Source organism: Pieris rapae, chromosome 4 (assembly GCF_905147795.1).
Source record: "Pieris rapae chromosome 4, ilPieRapa1.1, whole genome shotgun sequence".
NCBI lineage: Eukaryota > Metazoa > Arthropoda > Insecta > Lepidoptera > Pieridae > Pieris > Pieris rapae.
The window spans coordinates 6,827,745-6,852,998 of record NC_059512.1 but is presented as its reverse complement, the minus strand read 5'-3'; the positions used below and the strand labels follow the sequence as shown (position 1 = coordinate 6,852,998).

Below are 25,254 nucleotides of genomic sequence, written 5' to 3'. Positions count from 1 at the left end.
GTATAAACTGAAACTTAAATTATTTTCAGTAAAAAGCGTTCAGGAAAGGATCTTATTTTAAGTTAAACACCACAATGTTGTTGTATAATATAATTAAAATCAGGTTATCACAACGCTCTAGACATAAATTGCACCATAAAATAAATGTACCTAAAATCAGTCTGGTACCAAAAGTCTAGATAGAAATAATGTGAGAATTAATATAAAAATACTATGAAACAATTTAGCAAATATAATATATTGGTGCCAAATTCTGTTTGAATGTTTTTTGTTTTGCTTTATATAAAGAAAACATTTTTTCCAGTTCCTTTTACCATCTTCGCGCAACATTAGATTTTTTGTAATTGGGATTACACCACTTTCAATAAGAATATTATTTCATTTTCACGAGAACAGTATAAGGAACTTAACCCGCCAACATCTGTTTAGGTAATTTTATTTCCAATCATACAAACAAAGAGTAATTGTATAAAATAGTTACACTAATGAACACTTAACTGTATGGGGTGTTCTCTAGTCTATTTATTACCATAAAATTGAACATGACTTTTTGAACTTTAATTTTAAAATCACACTCGCTCACGAATCTCAAACGTTAAATATTTACATTATATACGGAATGTATAAATTGGAAGATTAAAAATAATAAACTAATTGTGCGTAATTCATAGGCCTTTATAACATGACTAGGAAAGACCAATTGCAATAAATAATCTCGTCAAATTGTAAAATTAGCTTGTACAAGTATATCATTGCATTTCTTGTTAGTTTGATAACATTGTAAATTTTTACTTCTACGGCAGTGTGGCGCCACTCGCGCATGTACAAGCTAAGCGCAAAATCGTTCATTTTCTAAATAAGAAAACGTCTTTTAACAATATAACAGTAAATAGAGTGTGAAGTTCGTGCACTACGCAATAACATAAGATTACTATAATTAACTATATAAATGAAAATAACGCTAAACAAATCACAGGTTACATGAAACGATTATTTGAATTAAATATCCTTACATCTAAGTATAATCGATTTTATTATGTCAATATAAATTAATTTTATTCGGTAATACTTCATGGTAAATCACTACACGAAATATTTTGAACATGTTTATTTTACTCTAATTTTATTTCCATGCATAGAAAACCGTGAAATACTTAAAGCAAGTTATTTAAAATCGTAGCGTACAATTATTGATACTTTAAAAAAATTGTACGGCTAGCTAGACGTCTTGACACACGAAACACGCTAAGGCATTATGGGCCGCAGTTTATATCACTTTTCAATTGACAATTGACAAATAGTACAACTGCGCGGCGATAGACTGTAGCGCTTTCGACATGCGTACAATAATTCTATGTGCGTTTAGCTAAAACTGTTAAAACAATGTCGTATTCATAAACATTATCACGTTCTCTTGCAGAGTACTACTATATTGAAACTTTATAGTACTATAAGGGAAGATTTCTTACTCAAGACTTGACCTCTAGGGCTTTTATAAGAAATAAACAGTTCGTGCTAATTGAACTCATGGCCAAAAATATGACTTATTGTCCAAATTAGCTGAAACCTGGCAATTATCATCAAATATCTCTGTCTACCGACTCCAATATAAGCCGTTGCTCGTAGTAGTATTTTGACACAAATTTTAAGAAATATTCAATAATTCCTTATTCCATACACAAGATACAAACCAAACCCTGTCCATACAAAAAATTGAAATGTTTGAATAGGAAGTAAATTTAATATTGTTACTCTGTAACTTCCAATAGTGACACCGATTTTGTATGCAGATTCAATGTAGGTTTCTCTACGTAGCGCTGATGTCGCAAACTTGGGATCGCACGCAACAAAAACTCAGAGATCGAGATCGCTGTCTGTATTGGAAGTTATAGAGTAAGGTTGCTGTTATGTATTTAAAGACATACGAACATTAATTACGTAATAAATGCCAGATATAAAACATTACTATCTACTGTGAGAGATCTATCCTGCACTAGTGTGACTACGCGACTATGTCTAATATGTGGCACATCAGTGAGCATCAATACTTTGCGTACCGAACCCTGCTTGAACAATCCTGCGTATTATTAGCTTAATCTCAGGCATCGCCTTCTGAAAATTGGAGGATCATAATGTATAGAGTACGCACAATGCGTATAAATAGGAGACCGTAAGATTAATTATAACAATAACTTTCGTGTTTGTACACGCAAAATTTTTCAATAACTTAGGAAAATGTTTCATGATATTGGGAGTTTATTAGTTGATATTTACACACTTAGGTAGGAAAATGTTTTATGATATTATTGTATGTTCTATGTATTTATGAATTACACTTTCTTAAATCTATCGTATCGCTATATCAAATTATTGATTTTAACATAATCAAAGTTTTAAGATCTTTTTCGCTATCAAAATTAGGCATTACAATAATTAATTTTCAAGAAATTTATAAACTTACCTGGTGTGAGTGGATGATCTCGCAGCATTGAACCTGTAGTAATAACAATATTATAAAAAGTTTTTAAACAATTTTGATTACCTGTTTTAATATTTGTTATACGAATTTAGCCACATAGACATGCAACATTGTCTACCATGTTTTTAGAAATTTCATGCCTATATTATTATAATTTATACTCTTTTCTATCATGCAACATAAACTCTAACTGATAAATTTAATACCCTATTCAATATACATAAATACAAACGGATATAAACGCAAATTTATTGAATTTACATATCGCGGGTCCCGATAGCACTCCGAACGAGTTATGTAAATAATTTAACAAAATTAATCAAAAAACTTCAAAACCCATATCTTTCAAATTATTATATAATATGAACATAGGTCAGATAACTGGTAATATACTCTGGTTTTAATTCCGTAGAATTTTAACATTCTAAAGTAAGTTCTCCACCTAAGTAGGGGAAAAAAATTAGCCATTTGAGAGTAATTAAATATGAAATGCTACGTATTTTTTGTTATACCTACAAAAATTTAAATATTTACTGTCTCAAGTGACTTAATACAAAAATCACAAATATTTAAATATCACGAAGCATATATTTTTCTAGATTATATCAAATAATGTAGTTACGTATTTGTGAGAAACAAGATTTCATAGATAACATAGTCAATGAGCGGGGCGGATTAATACTTGAATAAAAAGTATTTATTCAAACTCTTGGTATGTATTTATTTGTGACTTGTTGCAATCTTTATAAAGGACGAATTCTAATTTTGTATTACAGAAAGGCTAATAAGGTATTTGTCTAAAATTTGTCCGTGTGTTAAAATTTACAATATTATTTATATTTCGGAAAATGTAAGATTATCGTACAGTTCGTTGCCAAAGACTTTACATATCAAATGCTTGTAAAATCTACGTACATCATTGACTATTACTCGCCAATAGACAATTAAAAATAGACACAAAATAGGAACTAGCGACACAAAGCAGCAAGCGTTACCTAGTGTTGCTAGCTAGCGATAGCTCAGTATAGGATAGCGTCAGAAAGTTGGTTACTGGTTAGTGCGGCGCCCGGCGTGATGCCCACGATGCTCCCGCCGACGCACGCCTCCACGCCCTCTGTCGACCACCACCAACGTTACGACAACACGTACGACGTATAAAGTTTGCGTACAGACGAAAGTTTTTTTATTATTATGTCTTAGTCATCGTTATGTTTAATTAAATAGATATAGTGAATGTTTCGACATCGATAAGGGTGTAAAAAATATATAAGAAGCCATCGTCTAACTGAGTTACGACTTTATCATCTGAACGCAAACTTCGTTAACAAGTTATTATTGTTGATACACAAACGTTGAACAAGATTGATAAATGATGTTAAAATTTATAATACTGAAGAAACGGACAAAATCATCTCAGACGAATTATTTGTTGCCTATATAAAAATGAAACATATAATTATGAATATGGAAACATTGAATAACATTTTTGTCGGTGCTTGACGTGCTAATGTGACAATAATGTTCATGCAAAAAGAACGCCTAATAATGATTTTTTTTGAATGTTGAATCATGCGTTACCTGTGGTGCAGGCGGCGTTGTCCGCGTTGACGCCTGCCACGGACCACGGCCGCGCTTTGCCAGTTGCGCGGGCGCACCCGTTGCCTATACACCACACACGTTAAGCCGGCCGTACATACAAACCCACATACACAACATAGCTTCGGACAATACTTGCACGTACACTTTTATTTTTTATTCAAATGTATTAGTCATTTAAATTTAAAATGATTTATATACGTTTTCAATAATTATGTAAATTCATTTTTAAATACACACTAGCATATGTAAATCGATTTTAAGGCTTTGACTTTTACCTTATCTTGCATAATATATATCACCAATACAAAAATAAATTCTATGCTGACTGTCGTCAAATTAATGTTGTATGGTCATTAATCCAACCAACATTGTAAATAAAAAGGCTAATACATCAAATACAATTCTCTAATATAAAATCCATATTTTCGCCTGCCATTATTTTATTTTCCCACCACTGTTTGCCTGTTTGGTTTACTTGTCTGATTGTGAGAGACTTTTAATTTGGCTAGATACAATATATAATGTTTCATATGTTTCTCGGATTCAGTAAATGTTATAATTAAATATCGTAAAGAAACCAAATTCAATCTTATACCTACGTGTTACTGCTGTGCATTAATTAGTGATCCTTCGGGTAGTTCTGATTTCAAAACTATAATGTGGTGTAAAGTTTATCGTCGTAGTAATGCAAAGACCTTATTATATAACGTGTAATACGTGTTACCATGGTAACAAAGTTTCTTCCGTGTAAAGCGAATACGAGTAATATTGTAAGCGTTGCGGCGAAAAGCCGTGATGTGCAAAGGCAGTGTGGGACGAGTACAATTCTTACGTAAAACACTGTACATGCGGTACAACACTTGAATTCACTGAAATATTCAACCCTTAATATTAGCTCATATATTTTCATAGTTAATACAGTCTGTGCGGAAAAAGTGCTGTCGCATTCGGAGGTAGCGGCGATTACTTTTGCTGATAACACTATGACGTCATTATAATTAGCATCTAAATACATAATATGACAATTTTTGTGTTGTTAAATAATTTTTAATTAACATACTTTTTGTTTAAATAAGAATTATATTAGTTTGCATAACTGCTAATAGATTTCTGTTTCCGCACAGTCTTACACAAATTATTAAGCACAGCAAATAGATTGCTAAAATGAGGCGTCTATTTTTGTTTTAAATATGATATTAACACTAAAGAAAATATTTAGACATTTTAATTAACTAGATATTATGTAATATCGATTCGAGTGTTGTACCGCGCAACTTTTCATACTCACCCATAGCGTTGACGTCATCAGAGGATCTCGATGGCGGTGGCGTGGACGCACTCGGCTTAGTTCCGACATTATCAGAGGATTTACAGCGTGATACCTCTGAAAAACGTTTAAAACAAATGCTTGTGAATCCCTTCCTAGATATCTTTTAAAACTTTTTTCGCATGTTGCTCAGCTGGGGAACTAAAGACAATAGAGATAAATAAAAAATAAACAAAACATGCCTCTTTGACAATGAGAAGTGGTTTAAAAATATCTAAAAAAATTACAGTCCCAAATATGTACGTATATACGTATATATACGTATCTTTCGTGAAGGATACAGACCTTCAAATCTTGTTGAATATGATGCGTTCGTTCGATTATGAGACACAAACGAACCAAATGCTATTACAATTCTGAATAAATATTAATAGTTTATTACTTTGCTACGGTTCCTTTTTTCGAACGAAAATGTCGATACCATTTTCTCAACGGGTCAGTGTTGTTTCAGGTGTTTGCGATAAAAAAAACCAACTTACCGCATTCTAGCAATACAGGTGTGCTTTCACCAGACGTACCACTGTACCTGAAATATATTAATTTAATATTAATGACATATAGCCCAGGTCGTACCCATTACACTTAAAATTACTTGTCTTAAATTTAAAGTACATACTGCATATTTATCAAGGTACTACGTTGCTATACGTACATCGTATCATCCCGTAGTGTAGGCGAGTGCCTGTGGGCAGAAGGCGAGGCAAGCGAAGCGGGCGAGGCAGAGGCAAGCGAGGACAGTGAGTGTAGAGAGCGTGACGTCAGCGCCGTACGAGCAGACATCGAGGATACGTCCTCACTACCGGGCGGCGTACGGCATGTACGCCAGAATTCCTCTAGACCTAAAGATAAAAGAAATTTCTATGAAAAACGTTAAATGCATTCTAAAAGTGTCTTTTTCGATTACGTTTATGAAGAATGTAACGTAATTTTAGAAAATCAAGGGAGGTAGCGTAAGTTTACAATTAATAACCTGAACTAAAGTTGAATAAATTAAATTTTGACTTTTGAGCATGAAATGGTTAATTAAAGTGATCCAAATGCAACAAAAAACGTCTGTATTTGTTGCGTATACGTATACGTATCCCATTTCAAAGAGAAAAATTACTGTATTAATATATATAAAAATATGAATAAAACGTACCTTCATCAATATCTTGTGATTGGTCTGTTATTGGTCGTGTTGGTGCTCTGGTTTTAACTCGTCTTGGTCGTCCTGTGAAATTTGTAATTATATAGTTTCATTAAAAAAATTGAGTTTATTAATTTTAGAAATGGAGAAAGATAGAAATTTAAAGGATGGCGAAGGTTTCTAGAATTATTGATTTAGTAAACGTAAATTAATATAAGTTTATTATTTTATAACAAAGTTTTTTTTTCTTTTTTTACAAAGATACAATATAATGAATTGTATACTTGCCGATACCTTTAACAAGATGCCTCAGCGTATGCGCAGGTAGATCGGCGAGTGCATCGGCTGCTTCGGCGTGCAAGGGCGGCAGAGAAAGCATCTCATTGCTACTGCATTGTTGTTCCGCCACAGACTTGGGACGCACGCGTCGACCACCGCGCTCTCGACGGCGACAGCCGAGGGGTGTGGCCTGGTTATTTATAATGTGTTGTTTAATTATAATGAGGATCCGCACGTGCGCGCGTGCACGTGCGCGTGTGCACGTGCGGATCACCGATGTTATGTTTTACGTAAAAAACAAGTGATATCATTGAAAGCGCCACAACCTTCAACAATAAGACTGGAGATAACTGGGTATGATTTTTAAAAAGTTGCCGCATACGAAACCAGGATAGCGCACTTCAAGATGTTGTCATTGGAGAATTGTAAAAAAATAATTAATGTAATCACGTTGATTGCCCCAATCGTTTAACAAAATTTAATATTTCGTGGCGCCTCTGGACTACCAGGCATCATTCCGTTATTACGTCAGTCGTAGTTTCCATTTCGGTTAGAAACGACGCGTATTTATTATTGTAATCGAAAAAGTGCAACGCGCTGACGCAGCGCTGCGGTCGCGCTACGATGAATCGTTGACCTAATTGTTACTGTGTAATGAATTAAGGCAAGGTTTTTGATTTTATAATTTTAATTATTTTAAATTTATCATGGCATCTCCAATTGTCAGTGAAATTAAAACCCACTTATTAATAGCTGAATTGAAAAAGGAAAGAGCCCGATGCTCAGACCTGGAAACTATTGTCCATGAACTAAAGGAACGGATAGCTCAGCTCGAGCAAAATCAACCCTTAACACAAAGGGATGCGGCAGCCGCTGAACCTATCCAGTATGAGACGGACGAAGAAGAACTGGCTAAAGAAACGGAATGGGTGCGACAAAAAAGCAGAAAGAAAAGGAAACTAAACACCTCCCCTTCCCCCATGAAAGAAGTTACTTGTAGTGAAGTAGCCAAACAAAAGTCCAAAAAGGAACCCCTTCCACCCCCGATTATCGTCGAAAATGTGATTGAATACCAATCATTTTACGACACTTTAATGAAAAAAGAATTAAATAAAGACTCCTTTACGGTAAAAATGCTCAGAAATGGATCGGTGAAGATCAATACCAATAGCGAAGCTACCTATAGATGTATCACAAAACATCTAAAAGAAGAAGAAGCCTCGTGGTTCTCTTACGAAAACAAGCAGAACAGACCAATAAGAGTTATGGCAAAAAATCTGCATGCTTCTTGCAAGCCTGATAGGATAGTTGAAGACCTCATCCTCCAAGGATTTAAAATTTTAGACGCAGCCGTTAAATATAGCTGGAAAAACAAGAAACCGCTGAACATGTTCATTCTCTCTTTCCATCATGAGGAAAACATAAAGAACATTTATCAAATCAAATCGATACTTGGCTGCAAAATTGATGTACAGCCACTGAAATCACCAAAATTGATTCCTCAATGCAAGAGGTGTCAGGCTTATGGGCACACACAGAAATACTGCTCCAAGGAGCCGAGGTGTGTAAAATGTACTGCAAAGCACCTCACAGTAGACTGTAACAAGCCTCGAGACGCGAAACCGAAGTGCGTTCACTGTGGTGAGTCACATCCAGCTAACTATAGAGGCTGTGTAGTTGCAAAAGAACTGCAAAAAATGAGAAACGTCTTAAAATCAAAATCAAATACAGAACCGGTCAAATCTGTAAAACCAGAAAAACTAGTTTCCAAGACTGTTTCTTTTGCTCAGGTCACTAAAGGACCAAAGGCTAAATCCTCAACACAACAAAACGAGAAAGCTAACACAGGCATAGATGAAAAGATTAACACTATACTTTCTTTATTGACATCTTTTGATGAAAGACTTAAAAAACTAGAAAGCGGCACCATAATAGCAGCTTCTAAACGTCTGAAGCAATGATGTCTTTAAAAATAATGGCATGGAATGCTAATGGGTTATTAAAACACCAAAGAGAACTTCATATTATTCTTAAACATGAAAACATTGACATCTGCTTGGTATCGGAAACACATTTTACCAGGGAGTCATACATTCAACTTAAAGGATATCAAGCCTACCATGCCCTTCATCCCAGTAATAAATCCAGTGGGGGAAGTACAGTTATAATAAAGGACAGTTTAAAACACCATGAGACATTTAAATATGAAAAAGAGCATATTCAAGCTGTGGCTGTAAGCGTAGCAATGAAACAGTGTCCATTAACAATTTCATCTATCTACTGCCCACCTAGACATGCACTTAAGTATGATCAGTACAAAAGCCTACTAGAAAGTCTTGGAAATAGATTTGTGTTGGGAGGCGATTTCAATGCAAAACATACCTACTGGGGATCAAGATTAATATCGACTAAAGGAAAAGAACTGTTCAATGCTATGAAAGATTTGAGATGTGATACTATTTCGACAGGAAAGCCTACCTACTGGCCAACAGACAAGAATAAAATACCAGATCTTATAGATTTCTTCATATTTAGAGAAGTATCACCAAATGTTCTCCAAATAGAGGAAGCCAATGATATGAACTCAGATCACTCACCAATCTTACTCACAATTGGCGAAGACCCTATAAAGCGAAAACTGAATCCATCTCTCGTAAACCCGCATACGGACTGGGACAGCTTCAAAATTTATCTTGAGAATATGATAGACCTAAGAGTACCTTTAAAGACTGAGGAACAATTAGAATTTGAAGTAAATAACTTTACAAAGAACATCCAACAAGCTGCTTGGAGCAATACTCCTAAATTTAAGAAAAAGGTACAAAACAACTACTTTCCAAAAGAGATTATAAATCTCATACAGACAAAACGAGCTCAAAGAAAAAGGTGGCATTCCACAAGATGTCCTGAAGACAAAAAACATCTGAATAATCTTACTAAACAACTAAGGAGAGAGATAAAAATATATAAAGATACCTCAATAAATAAATACCTAAGCCAATTAACATCTGATGGTTCCACCAACTACTCCATCTGGAAAGCGATAAGAAATATCAAAAAACCTACAACACATATTCCTCCCTTACGAGAGTCTAATGGGAATTGGGCTGCAAGTAACATACAAAAAGTTAGGAGGTTTGCTGATCACCTAGAAAATATATTTCAAATCGATGAAGAAGATTCACTTGACTTCGAAGAAACATCGTTAGAAGAGTTAAACATCCGTCTAGTCACACCGAAAGAAGTTATAAGAGAAATTAAATGTTTAACTAAGAAAAAGGCGCCAGGTTTTGATTTAATTACGGGTGAGGTACTACAGCATCTCCCCCGTAAAGCCGTAGTTAAAATGACAACCTTAATTAATGCCACATTTCGACTTCAATATGTTCCCAGTATGTGGAAAGTTGCGGAAGTTATAATGATTCCCAAGCCAGGAAAACCACCACACGAAGTAACATCTTACCGGCCAATCTCACTGTTACCTGTTATAGCAAAACTATTTGAGAAACTCTTTCTCAAACGTCTTAACCCCATTATTGCCAAAAAGCAGCTCATACCGGATTACCAATTCGGTTTCAGAGATAAACATTCTACCATAGAGCAGGTCCATAGAATTACAAATAATATTGAAATAGCACTAGAAGAACAAAAAGTCTGCTCCACGGTCTTTCTAGATGTAGCTCAGGCTTTTGACAAAGTGTGGCACCGAGGACTTGTTTACAAATTGAAGAAACTACTGCCTCGTCAATTTTCAAATATCCTCGAGTCATATTTAACACAAAGAACGTTTAGGGTACGACAAGAAGATGATTATTCAGAACTGAAACAAATAAAAGCTGGGGTGCCGCAAGGGAGTGTATTAGGTCCGGTCCTGTACCTCTTATACACGTGCGATATCCCTGAACTAGAAGATAACATAATCGCGACCTTTGCCGATGATACTGCTATCATGTCTACGGCAGCTACTGAAAAGGAAGCGGTAGCAAAACTACAAAGAGCTATAAATATTGTTGGCTTGTGGACCAAGAAGTGGCGGATAAGACTAAATCAGTCGAAATCAGTTCACATTAACTTTTCCAACAAGACATCAAATTACCTGCCAGTATACATTGATAACGACAAAGTTCCGTTCGAAAATTCAGCTAAGTACCTAGGTATGACGCTGGACACTAAACTACGATGGAAGGTCCATGTTAAAAAGAAGCGCGAAGAGTTGGATCTCCGTTACACTAAATTGTACTGGTTGCTCGGAAGGCATTCCACCTTATCAGTACAAAATAAATTATTGATATACAAACAAGTCCTGACACCTGTATGGACTTATGGTTGCCAGCTGTGGGGCTGCACCAGTAATAGTAACATCCAAGTGATCCAACGTTTCCAAAACAAAGTGCTCAGGGGAATAGTCAATGCTCCCTGGTACATTCGCAATTACGACCTCCACCGGGACCTTAATGTTGAGGACGTCGCTACAGTAATAAAAAAGACTGCTGGAGCACACGAACATAGGCTCCACCATCACGTGAATGTCGAGGCTATCCAACTCCTTGACACCACGGGCTTAGTGAGAAGACTGAAAAGGACAAAACCATTTGAACTAGTGATTTAGTGATAATGTACGTAAATATCAAGTGCTAAAGAGTGTCTGCAACATAGAACACAAGAACAGAGTGTCTTCTTCCCTTTAATAGAGACTGTAAGTAGTGTTATTGGACACTCACTTATATAATAATCCTTTTTAGTAAATTAGGTTAGACTTAAATTACTTATTAGTCTTAAGTTAGGCTAGATCGTAATGTTCCATGATGTCTCAGTGAAGACACATGTATATAGAAAAAAAAAAAAAAAAAATTCCGTTATTACCTCGAAGAACGCGTTTTGGTCTATGCTCACCGATGTCCAGATAGACCATTGGGATAAACGAGCTAGGTCTGGATGTCCATAGGAGCTCCCCTCTCAGTTTAAAATTTTCGTTAGTTTTTTTATTGTTGAACTTTTTATTATTTTCTTTACTAATTGTTTTGCTTACTATGTGTATGTCATGTTATATTTGCCTATAATTATTTTTATATTGTGGTTCTTTTACCAATATCAGTGTGCTTAACGTTGTAAAACTTTTATCAATAAAATTAAAATAAATTATGTTGAAAAAGCACGAAGAAACCTTCGGTTATTGGTGTGTGAAACATTGACACATGGAAAAAAACGCAATTATAGATAAGAAATATATACCTAATTTTACTTGTACGGTATATTAATCATAGACTAACACCATTGTCGTAGTGTAGTCTAGTATGGATTTATAAACAACTTACCAAGTTCAAATAATCCAATTTCTTAGCATGAAATGAAAACATTATAGAATATCAATGTCTATCTGTTAAAAAATGGCTTTAAAATCAATTAAAAAAAATACAAGACTCATAGACTCTACCTTTAGCCTACACATAAGATAAGTTATGAATAAATATGTGAGAAATTGCTTCAGCCATTGTTTTTTGCAAGTAAGAATTTACTAGTAGTAACAGAAATTTGATGTAAGCAAAGTTGAAGTGTGCCTATAAATTTTGGCTTTAAAAAACAAATAATTTTAAATAACTTCGTTACCCCAGAATGCGAAATAGGCGTGAGTAAGTCCGGTATGTCTGGGTCAGCGTGCGCGTGTTCGCTGTCCGCACTTTCAACGCTCTCGCACGCAGCTAACGCCAGGTTCTCTACTGCCTCACTGAAAAAAAAATAAAACAAAAACGATCTCACATTGTGCTTTTGTTTTTCTCACATACATATATAGGCATAATCCGCGATAGCAAAAATGCTTACTAAAAACAGACGCAGTTGCCCTGTATACTTATACAGGGCAACTGCGTCTGTTTTTAGTACCCAGTTAGTGACCATTTTTTAAAATCATAATATTAAGACCTTATTCGTAAAAAAATTTTCATTAATTATGTTTGAATAAGGCATGGTCTCAAATCTCAAACATATTTTGTTTAAATTTTCATAAAATATTTAAACAGATTTATCTGTGTATAAATATCGTCTCTATTATATAATATTTTTACCTTACTTACCCACTTGATTATAATAATTAAAATGAATAATTATAAAACTAAAGAACTAAATGTTTGGTCCCTGTGGGAGTGTATGCTGGCATTAACTCGCTGTATCGTGAAGACTTATTTAAAAGCACCAGATCTTGGGGACCGGTACTATCTCAAGGCATCAACTTAAATCTTTATTTAGCTAGCACACCTGATACCCAAAGGGTATAATTGTTTGCAAATATATATTGATATCATAGAACAACTATTTGTTTATGTTGTAAATTTTATATAAAACCAAACTAAGGCAAGGCAATCCGCAGGACACAGCTTAAACGTACTTGAGCAAATCCTGTAGGGTATTAGATGATGGAGCGATCGCATCTCTTACAGCTTGCAATGACACGAGCTCACTCGCACAACCCGATCCACCCATTGCCGCGAACACTTCGCCGCATCGCTATAGTTAAAAAATATATATATATATTTTAGCCTATAAAAAAAGTTTTTATATCAATATTGACATATTATATTACATATGTAAACGTTGTTGTCATGTCTGTCTGTTAATATATATGCTCTTTATGATATCTATGAAATTATTCTATAATATAAAAAAAAATATTTTATTTGGCTGAGTCCATGAATATCGTGGTGTTTTGTTTTTGATAAATAAATATACCTGAAGATATTGATGCAGCAAATGATGAGCAGCCGCAGCCGCTCTCTCAACGGCCTGGGGAAGGGGTGCGGGGGGTAAAGCACCCGCCGCAGCCGCCGCCAAGGCAGCTGCCGCTTCGCCCCCGCACCATGCTCGCTCTAAGGCTAACGCGCGTAAACGGTGTGTTTGGGAGGCTGTCGTGTTGCTTGAGAGCCTTTAAGAGATTTATAATAACAAATTCTTAGTTCAAGTTTAAAATTTTCTAAAAATGTATGTGTAATTTAAATAAATATAGAATGTTTAAATTTCTTTAGATATAAAAATAAATATAACTAAATTATTTGTAATTAAATAATTACCGTTCGTGCAAATCCCTCCATAAAGCGGCGACGCGCTCACTAGCGCCACGTCCGCCGGCCGCTGCGTCACTCGCGGGAAACTCAACGCGACGAACACTCACAGAACGACGTAACGCTGTTGATATATCTGTTAAACCTAGAAAATAATATATATAATTTAGTAATTGACAAAATAAATAAATAAAAAAACCTTTGTATAGATTAATAAAATATAGATTATATAATAGCAATCTGGATGTGTAGAAATTATTATTTAGGACAGTTTCTTTAAAAATCATATGTATATGACACGATTATGAAATTATCAATAAAACGAAAACACTTAGGATATTTATTCTCTCAAAAAAAAATTAGTATTTAGACACAAAATAATACATCCAGAAAGAACACGATGAAGCATTTTGGACTATATAAGTCATTAACCATATTTTTCACATGGTCGTGGCTTGTAGCTTTGCTTAAAAATGATCCAAATTAAAAAGACAATACTTACCCTGTAAACTAAACGCGTTTCTATCTATATACAGCGTGTGAAGCGTACAATTGCACTGCAGAGCTTTGGCCAATAGCCTAGCTCCCGCGTCGCCAGCTAAGTTCCCACCAACGTCTAACGTACGAAGTCGTCTTGCCCCGCCCAAAGCGTTCAAAAGTCCATATAAATCCCCCTGAAATATTTTAGACCCATTATTCTAGACATACTAGAAAGGAAATGTAAGGGCACAGAATAAATTAAATTTTCTAAGAAAAAGTTACTATTTTTATTAATTTTTTGTCATAATAGTTGCTACTTAAAAGTTCTCCATCTAAAAGGAACAAATTTGACCCATTTAAGGACAATAAAAAATAAAATACTACGATTTGTTTAATAACAATGAGTTAAATTTAAATTCTTACTCAAGTGACTTAATACAAAAATAACAAATATTCCAATATCACAAACAATATATTGAACTTAAATTACTTTATTTTATTCTTTAGCTGGCATCACAGCCTACTAATTCGTTTTGTGAACCTTAAAATAAGTTATCTTATACTTGTCCTTTTTAATGTTAAAGAAGTCTTTATTTTCCTTATATAACTATATATGAATATATTTTTGTTAGTTTGTAATTTAATGTATTTTATGTCTCTTGAATGAATATTACAATAAATTAAATAATAATTTTACTTAGTTAAGTAGTATGAAAGTGCATATATCCATTAAGTATAGGTAGCAATTGACAAAGTATTTATAAAAGTGTAATTTGGATTAATCGTTTAATTTTATAATTATCGACTAAGTTTATGTTTATTTATTTATTATGAAAAAAAGATTGTATGTGAACTCACCTTAAGTTTACAATCACTAAGATCTAAGGACGTTAAAGCTGTGTCCGGTTCCTGTAGAACATGTACTAAAGCCTAAAAAAATACATGAAATAGTTTAGTTTGTTTTATTAATATTAGTTTAGATTATCTTTTATATTTTTTATATAACATTTGGTTATGCAGTTCTTGAACTTTACTCATCATATTTATTTTTTTAGCTTTCCCTTACTAGGCTTACCTGAAAGAGATCGCTGGTTAGCGATAAGGCCATTTATAATTTTTATGTGTTATGGTTTTTGTCTTTTTAATGCAACGAAGTGAGAATAAATAAATATGGACTCAAGCATAAATATTATGAATTACCACTCGTTATTGCTACGAACCGTATATTTTTAAAAGCACTCTTGACTACCGTAAACTCTACGAATAGTATCATTGAAAACTACCTTCCAACCTTCTGAATTGAATTTCGTTAAAATATGATATATGTAGATGTTTATAATATTAATTAAAAATAATTACCTGTATCAGTGGTGGCGCGTACGACCGTTTTCCTGTAAGTTTACTTAATGATAAATGTGTAATGGAATGATTTTTGCCAATAGCTCTCACTATGCCAGATAGTTCAAACTCCATACCTAGAACACAAATACATTTACAAATTTACCTTAAAATATTTTTTCATTCGAATTTAATCTGTAGTTAGCCTGAATTAATTTTTTTTTATAATTAATTATATAATTACGGTTTACTACTCTCGCACTTAATTTCCAAAGGTAACTACTAAGTTTTATTAGGGGGTTTCAAAAGTACTTTATACATAATTTTTTTACATAAAATATCACATTACGAGACATTCTTTTCATTGGTCGAAATCGAATCGAGAGAAGTAGAACCGCTTGTATGTTTAGTACTCATGCAAAACGATTACATTTGCTAGTTATAAAAATTATCTGTAATAAGGTAAGACGTACACCAATGACACAAATTCTACACTTTTAACAAAATAAGACAATTAAATATACTCACTATTATCAGACAGGTCAAGCGAACGAAGACACCGTACGCCATGTATACAGGACTCAAGTACGTGCGCGGCCTGTGACGACGCGAGTGCGCCAGACACGTTAAGTTTTACGCCCGCTGCGCTTTCGTTACATGCTAGGCCTAATAAGAGGCTCCTGAAAAAAAAATTGTAGACGTTTTGGAAACCGATAATATGCTTACAAACACTATTTAGGCTTAAATATACATTATTATAATTTATCTAACTAGTATGAACTTAAAAATATATCAATCGTCAAATCAAATGCTTCCGTCACTGTAATGTAAAACGTATAACGGATTACCAGGGCTCCACGTTATTTGTTATAGTGATAATATTATAAAGAGGAAAGATTGTATGTAAGTATGTTTGTAACGAATTGGCTCAAAAAGTGCACCGATTTAAAAAAAAATCTTTGAACATTGAATGCTAATTTATCACTGATTAATTAAAGTCTATTTTAATTGCAATAATTAAATAAAGATATATATTCTAAAGCTCAGTGAAATGTTTTAAAAGGTATGGGTTGTGAAGTCCCAAGGTGTGAATCCTCTCATACGTACGTTAACATTGTACGTTGCACGTATTCAATATTTTATTAATTAAGTATTTTTCTGGTGCCTTAAATGGAATAGAGCCTGAGAGGTTTGCATGAGCATAAACAATTTTATTCAGTATCATATAAAGTACCCAACAAAAGCCTGATAATTCCATACATTAATACAATAGTAAGCAAAGATGTACTTACTTCAAAGCATCGGGAGGCATTTTGCAATATGAAAAGTCGAGATCCGTCAAAGCGAGGCAGGCTGTGAAGAATTGTCTGAAGGAAGGTGGCGGGTCCCTGGGCCTTCGCCCCGCCGCCCAGGGATTTCTCCCTACGTACAAGGAAGAAAGCCTCGCCGCGCAACCGCGTAATAGAGCACCCCACATCTGAAATTAATATATTCATTTTAGTGGCTTAGTAGTCGTATCATGCTTTCTATTCTAATAGAAACTATATGTTTTTTGGTTGATAGGTAGAGAAGGAAGATCGGCCTGTCCTGAAACAGATAAAGATGTGTGTAGCCCTAGAAGGCTAGGGGAATAGACATAGACATAGATATAACATTTATTATTAACAAAACACAGAAACACGTAAAATAACGAAAGAATAATGAATGAGAGATAACTTTTTCCTTTTAAAAAACAAACAGTCTTAAGTGTGTGCTATGGTTCTCATTGGCCATGGCTCAGCATTATGCTGAGGAGCAGACAGTTCCACAGCGCCGGTCATTCTGCCAGAGACCACAGCAGCTAATTAACGCCTCAGTCGCAAAGAAAGAAAAGGAATGTAATTATACTAATAGTAAATTTAAAAAAATGAAAAATAATAATAATTGTTAAGAAATAAATAAATAAATAGGTATTTTGTGCAGATAAAAAACTAGATTCGTGGGATTTTTGTTAAGAACTAGATGTTCTATGTAACTGCGAAAATTATGCAAAATAATTACTATAAATAACCCATTAATAAATATTCAATAACTGAATTTTATTTTTTTATCACGATAAATTATTATAGTGACATAATTGTAATTTCGAACAAAAGTATACGAACATATGAACAAAAATGTCAATTCGATAAATAATATATTTTTATATTTATTTTTAAAATTTAAAGTACTTTCTACTGCTAATTTAATTTTCCAGAATTCGCAAATTGCTTTTCCTTAAATATTTTTTTTTATTATAAGTCTAATTTCAAGTTTTCAAATTGTAACAACATTTTTAATACGCGTATAGTATCATTACTTTTAATCGTTATTAATTTTACCGATGATAAGGCTAAAATAGTATCAGAGATTAGACACTCGCTACTCTGTAATTTATTAAAATAAATAAATACAAAACGATTTAAATACTTACATTTTCTAGAGTGGTTTCCGTATTGACCAAGTTCAAATGTGTCAGTACGTTTGGTTGAGCCAAAAAGTTGTAGAGATGCTGGAAAAATATTAGTTTTAAGCGATGATATAATTTTGACTAGTATTAAATAATATTTGAGTATCATATTATACACTGTATGTATGTTATATGTTAAAACTTTAAGAGTAGTAATAAGTAGAGTATATTCATATTTTTTATTAAATTTTCTTACTTGGCCTCTGTTTGAATTAGATTTATTTTTACTACCGTCAAAATGCTTACTTAGGGAAATAATGTAACATTTGTTGAAGTTATACTTCTTTTAGTGCGATGAAGAAAAATGATGAAAGTGAACTTTTACGATGCGCGCGCATACCAACACCTATTCAACATCGTAAAGTTAGGTCTAGGTGGCATGGAAATCAATAACAATGTTCAAGTTAGTTAGTATATTCTAGTATTTTTATATTTAAAACACGTGTTTCGTAACAGTACAATTAAACAGTGTGAATAAATTAATATTATTTTGGTGTTTTCAAAGCAATTTCATACACGACGGTGATAATTTTTACTAATAAAATTTATTTTCTATTATATAAAATCTTTTTGATTAATTTTGATATTTATCGTTAATCACTACTGCATTTTAGTTTTTTTTTTCATACGCAAAAGATGTATAACTTCGTCCCGCCTGGAGTTTGAACCCACATCATTTTTACACCTATGACGCAAATAAGGTACTTACATGAACATCATCCTTAAGGTTGTTATGGGAGAGATCGAGATGCGACAGCGTATTAAGATGGCAAGGGTTGTCATTGAGCAGTTGAGCAAGATGGGCAACGCTCTTGCCCGTAACACCGCATTGGGATAAAGCTATGTGACGTATCCCGTCTGGATTGTTCGCTAGTCCTGTTAAAACACTTATTGCACCTGAAAATGAAACACATCTTTTTTTGTCTATGAAACTCGTAGTTGACTGTTACTCTATGCACATGATTCATAATAAAAATATGTTGTTGGATTTATAACATACTAGCGACCCGCCCCGGCTTCGCACGGCTGCAATGCTGATACTTAATAGACTACAGAAAATCTGTGAATGTTGTATATAAAAATGTGGGTTACCCATAAGAGATAGACATATACCAACACGGACTTTTCTGTAGACCTTTTCAATGTGTACAATACTTAGTGCATTATTTTGATAAAACTCGTAGGGTTCAGTCTGCGTTTGCAATGTAAGCGGAAAAAATGTAATTATTTACGACATCACATTAGAAACCTCAAAAATAACAGTACTTCTCCACTATTTAATGGATGTTATTATACATATAAACCTTCTTGAACCTTGAATCACTCTATCTATTAAAAAAACCGCATCAAAATCCGTTGCGTAGTTTCAAATATTTAAGCATACAAAGGGACATAGGGACAGAGAAAGCGACTTAGTTTTATAATATGTAGTGATCTAGCGCGTATATAAAATATTTCATTCGTTCATAAGATCATTCGAAGATTGTCATGTCATTTGAAATTTAAATTTTAACACTAATAAAAATGGTGGAGGCCTTTGCCCCTGGGCACACAGAATTAGGTATCGTACATTAACAAAAACAATAGCTATAATGTATATATTTTGTATTCTGATATAAGGCTATAAATATAATATACATAAAAATAAAATATTATTAAATTTTTGCCCAAAATAATTGTATAATCAATCTATACCGTGATTTATATATCATTCAGGGCGTATACAATACAAAAACACGTACACTTTTGAAAAACTTTTTATTTTAAAAACGTGACTGCACGTTTCGGTAACTATTCATGCACGTAAATAACATTATTTATTCATACACTTATAAACGTTGATAAAAAAGTGTTTTTTAAAGTAAAGTATAAGTTGTAGCCATGGTAACATATACACTATCTTTTAAGTGTACCTTGCATTGACCGTATATAAATAACTATATAAATAAAGAAATAAATTTAAATGAATGTCATGTTTGCCTCTAATTGCTCATCACATTGAAAATTGTATTTTGTGTTTGTTTTTACCTATGTATCAGTGTGCCGAGCGTTGGCAATCTTTATCAATAAAAAAAAATTAAAAAAAAAATTTCGCACTTTAAATAATTACTGTTACACATACCTTTATCTTCAATATGATTCTGCGACAGGTCGATCGTATGCATAGCGGGTGGAGTCTTAGCCCTCGCCAGGGCGTGGCCCAGCCGTGCCGCATGGTCATGCCTTAGCGTGGCGCCCCTCCAGCTAAGCTGTTGGGGAGGAGGCGCTGCACATCTCAGCACACGAGATAAGGCCTCCCACGTCTCGCTCCCCACCCTTACACCATCCCCACAAACACCAGTAAACCATGTGTTGTGTTGCAACGCTATTAGTAGTGGTATTAAATCTCTGAAATTTTTTGGATAAAAACATACACATATCTCAATTCTAAGTGATTCACATTAATATATTTGAGATTGATTATTATTCTAAATTACTTTCTTCATCTGTTTATTAAAAAATCAACTATCTTATAATAATCTGTAATTTCTTTTAGTAAATTTAAAAATAATATAATTATCGTTACCCTTGGATTTGAACGAATACAAAGTTGGTCAGCAAGTAATATGATAAAAAATTCCATACCTTTGATCTAAATGATCGAAATCTTTCAGATGTAACAATCGTATATCGTGTGCCAAATATATCGTATCTATATCCCATGCGACTTCGGCTCTACGGAAAAATATACAAATAAATTCCCCTAAAGTTTTATAAAAATTGATATGCGTTTTAATATATATTGAAAACTAAAATATTATTAATTTACATAATCGTGTACCTGCTAGTAAATTCGAAGAATGTAAAAATAATAAAACAAATTATGTAAAAACTCCTCCAATAAATAAAACGGCTCATAATTAAAAAAAATCTTGTACATTTAAGTCGTTAATGCTTTATCATGTAAAAATTATTACTTGATTCAATGATAATGCCATAAAGTTTATTTATATAAATACGATATATATATTGCATACCGAAAAGGTGTCTGGCATAGGTCGCACATGGCTGCATATTGATTAGAGAAATCACCACAAGTCGAATGCTTCCGAGTTCCACTCACCGGTTGCAGGGGAAATGGCAAATTAACCTGCAAAAAAAACATATATGCAATTCACATATGGTAGAAGTGAAACCTTCAAAAACATTTTTTTTATTATTAATCATATATAAATTAATCATTTTCCATTATCTAAATGTGTGTGTTCTTTTAAAACAGTATATTTTAATGATAAATTTTAATTTATAAGTTTAATATAAATTTTTAATTTGGGAAAAACTAAAACATCGAAGTTTGAAATTCGATCAAATGAAAAAGCGGCAGTAAAGAGAGGCTGTATAATGCCTGCTATCTCATTTTCTCCCACGTTAAATCATATGATGAATTGATGTTTCTGTCTCTCTTTACCGCTGCATCCGGTTTGAAATCACGACGATTCGAAAGAAGTTTATCTATCTCATTTTCTCCCACGTTAAATCATGTGAATTAATGTTTCTGTCTCTTTTTACTGTCGCTTTTTCGTTGCATCCGGTTTGAAATCACAACGATTCTAAAGAAGTTTCACTTCAAAAAAATAAGTTGCCTAATTAAATTCAGGATGGTAAACATATTATCTAAAACATAACTTTTCATGAGTCATGGGCTGAGATTACTATGATGATTTATCCTTCTACTTAGCACGTAGTACGTGATTTGCTTTGTAAAATAATTTATATAACATGGTCTAGAATTGAAAACGATAAACATAGAGTAATCAAACACTAAGGACCGTTTTATGAAGGTTCGAAGGAAAGTTCTTCTTGTATACAGAGACCGATATAGTGTTTTTTACAATGTACTGGATTGCTATAGATTGTTCCTTATAATCATTTATGCGATACGAGTATACGATCTTTTCGAATTTAGGTCGTTTCGTCTCTTGTATGTGATAAGAGAATTTTGAGAATTTTTTTAATGGAGTACAAAAATAAAGGAATGTTTTCTTTCAGTGAATTTTGTTCTTTAGATACCTCTCCAGATACTCATACAAATTTTTACAAAATGGATACGGAAATAATACCGATGTATAATGTCTTACGTCGATTCCGGATAGGAATCAATCAAAATCCAGTTGGAATTGAAGGTGTGAAAGTTACCTTTGGTACTTAAAACCAGGTTATTCAAGAGTAAAATCTCTAGAATATTAGCATTAACACCATTATACTGTGTCCCTATTACAAATCGCATTATTTTCCATGAGTCACCAGTTTTACTGTTGTAGCGTCGAGGGAAAAATATTTTAAACTTGGTGGCTATTTTAAACACAATTATCTCCGCGTACGGCAAATTTAATTGACTGATTAACTACTTAATTAAGCTAATCAAACTTTTGCTCCATTGTTTTTAGTGAATATATACCAAAAAGTATTTGCTTAAAAACCAAAACAGTTATCGTAAATCTCAAGATATCTACAATTTCTATCAAAGAGAATGTATTTTATTTTAGACACAAAAACTTACTAAATAAAAATTTGCATCTTATATTGAACAACTTTTACAATTTGTCTATTTTTTTTTATTACCGTGGAATTGCAATTTATCTAATTAGATGCATATTTATATCATGTTAAGAGATAGAAATAAGGTACATGAATATATCAATACAAATATACTAAGTGAAAGTGACTAAAGAGACCTTGGATATAATGTCTTCCATGGCCACATTAGGAAATAAGTCGTCAAACGCCGCCGTTAGTGCGTGTATTGCATTTATAACACCATCGGGCGAGCCTTCCTCACCTGAAAGCATAATAGAGTAGTCTATACTTTCAATTTTAATGTGTTTCACACTATACATATATACAGTTTACATCCATCCCGTCAGTCGCAACATTCACAGACAAATTTTTGTGTTTTGTATCATCTGTTATATTGTAGTCTCTTGAAAAATCCTAATATATTTTGTGGCGCGGGAATCAAAACCAGTACCTCTAGAGTATGTACTTTTGCATTAGATCATCACTAACAGTTTTATTTCTAATGTCAGTCATATTGAAACAAAAAAATGGCACTACAACCCTAGATCTAGGTCTTAGATGTACCTTGAATTGTGTTTTATTTCAGGCTACGATATTATAATAAATCTGATTTCTTGTGACATTCGATCACACACTCTAGGAAAGAGTCGAAGCGGCTAACATTGCAATATAAAATGCAATAATTATTTTATTGTTACACTGTTGTAGTAATGTTTAGAGAAAAGGTTTGTTATAAGAGAATATGTATTAAGAGCTATAGCTAAAACTGTTTATTTTACATTAAAAAGAATTTGTCCACCAACTAAAGTATTCTAAATCTATAGTAAGTTGAGGTAAATTAGAACAAGCACAGGTAAATATTCAGTTCTATAAAAAATATACACAAAGTTTAAAAAATTATTATAAATACACAAAAGAACTAAAATAATGTTACTGCTGTAGCATGATTAACAAACAATAGAAACAATTCAAATAATCATTACTCACTCACCAATAAGAATAGATACAGGTTTATGCTCATGAATAAGTGTTATTGATAAGTGATTTGCCTTTTTGCTCTCCAAGGCCTCTATTTCCATCAAGTGAAATCCATTGTCAATCTAAATTACATGATAAAAATTTTAAGAAACACTATTTGAGTTATTATAATATATATATATATATACATATATTTTCTACTCACTCTTGTTGGAACTTTTGTTGTAGTTATAAAAAGTCTATATGATGTGACCACCTGAAATATTGGTTAAATTTAGAAACCACAATTGATCAAGCTTAACGAAGTAAAGATTATATAGTTTATAATTCTGTGTTACTTTTACTCATGACGTTTCTTTATAAACAAATAAGTGACCAATCCCAGGCAGTCAAACCCAGTCCAGAAGATTATTTGCACATACAGGTACAAATAAACCAAAGAAGCTCGAGTTAATCTTAATATAAATTCATCCATTCATTTAGACAATATATTACAAATTCAAATGTCGTTCTTTAACACAAAAAATAACAGGCACACCTAAGTGAGTCACATAACTATTGTTGAACATAATAAAATAATCTGTTACAGTGCAATTGAACTTTATCACTTTAATTGATCTAAACAGTCCACTCCCCACTTGGCTATCTTATTAACTTATAGTAACACAGCCTCACCTCTTTGACCTTCTTTATATATTTATACTTTGTGAAAAAAAAGATTCAAGTGTAGCCCAATATTAAGAGAACATATTTTTAGTAAAAAACAATAACTATCAACATACATATCAACTAAAACATAATTGTACACAAAAAGGACAGAGAAAGATTATACAAAATGTCCTGTAAAAGTAAGCAAAGAATTTTACTAAGAATTTTTAGATGATGTTTTTTGAACATTTATGATGTGTTTACGAATTGATACATATTTAAACAAAATCAACAGTAACTGTGATTAATTCACCACTTACCAAAACTCTGTTATCAACTTTATCTCCTCTAGATTCCATGCGAATCAGAGATTTGTAAAGTATTTTCACATTTTTCCCTAAAACATTACTGATGCTGTCTGTAATAAAAGTAACAATAAATGTTTAGTACAAAATTATTTATTTCGTATTTAAGCTTGATGAACAGGAAAAAACTAAATACCGTTTAATTCTGAGGATATTTGTAATTTTGTTGTCATTTTGGTAATTTTCTTCAATGTCATCACTTCAAATTTTGAATTATTTTAATACTCAAGCAACCATTAATTCTTTTTGATACAGAATCGTTTATTTGGGTATAGTATCATTTTGTCAAATAAAAATATTGCAAGAATAATAAAAAATTGTTATTTATAATTTAGTTGTATTTATCGGTATCCTTAATACACATGACACCACCTATAGACTTCTGACTCACAGAACACAGAGTTGGATTATTAATTATTATTTTATGATACACGACACCATAGACACATGAATATAGAGATCAACATAATATCAATCATCAATATTCAATAGTATAACTTTGGGTTTCAATTTTCGGTTAAATGCACCGTTACAA

The 25,254-nt window shown here is 32.9% G+C and overlaps 1 protein-coding gene across 7 annotated transcripts; it reads right to left on the bottom strand.

Moving 5' to 3' along the window:
- Positions 1–75: 75 nt before the first annotated feature.
- LOC111003020 (F-actin-uncapping protein LRRC16A) lies at positions 76–25,134 on the bottom strand. 7 transcript variants are annotated; one of them, XR_006750175.1, is made up of 28 exons: positions 24,856–25,134; positions 24,675–24,772; positions 23,912–23,962; positions 23,720–23,828; positions 22,887–22,990; positions 21,189–21,301; positions 20,797–20,886; positions 20,294–20,559; positions 18,881–19,068; positions 18,136–18,213; positions 16,976–17,160; positions 16,212–16,363; positions 15,705–15,820; positions 15,204–15,275; positions 14,368–14,539; positions 13,875–14,010; positions 13,537–13,729; positions 13,196–13,314; positions 12,421–12,538; positions 6,829–7,003; positions 6,547–6,618; positions 6,058–6,244; positions 5,885–5,931; positions 5,367–5,462; positions 4,058–4,141; positions 3,475–3,593; positions 2,462–2,494; positions 76–2,112 (listed from the first exon to the last, which is right to left on the bottom strand). XR_006750175.1 is itself a non-coding variant. In XM_022273353.2 (28 exons), the coding sequence occupies exons 1-28, from the start codon at positions 24,914–24,916 to the stop codon at positions 2,099–2,101; spliced, it is 3,192 nt and encodes a 1,063-aa protein (XP_022129045.2). In that variant the 5' UTR covers positions 24,917–25,134; the 3' UTR covers positions 76–2,098. The 7 variants fall into 7 exon arrangements, 5 of the variants coding, with proteins under 5 accessions (XP_022129045.2, XP_022129047.2, XP_022129049.2 ...); XM_022273353.2 differs by having other exon boundaries at positions 3,531–3,593; XR_006750176.1 differs by lacking the exon at positions 4,058–4,141.
- Positions 25,135–25,254: the final 120 nt, after the last annotated feature.

Excerpts from the sequence above, each read along its gene's own strand:
- LOC111003020 (XM_022273353.2), bottom strand. The coding sequence starts at position 24,916 with ATGACATTGAAGAAAATTACCAAAATGACAACAAAATTACAAATATCC. Across the intron at positions 23,829-23,911 it reads CAACAAAAGTTCCAACAAGA|ATTGACAATGGATTTCACTT; the intron begins GTGAGTAGAAAA and ends CATGTAATTTAG. Across the intron at positions 5,932-6,057 it reads ACACTACGGGATGATACGAT|GTACAGTGGTACGTCTGGTG; the intron begins GTACGTATAGCA and ends AATATATTTCAG.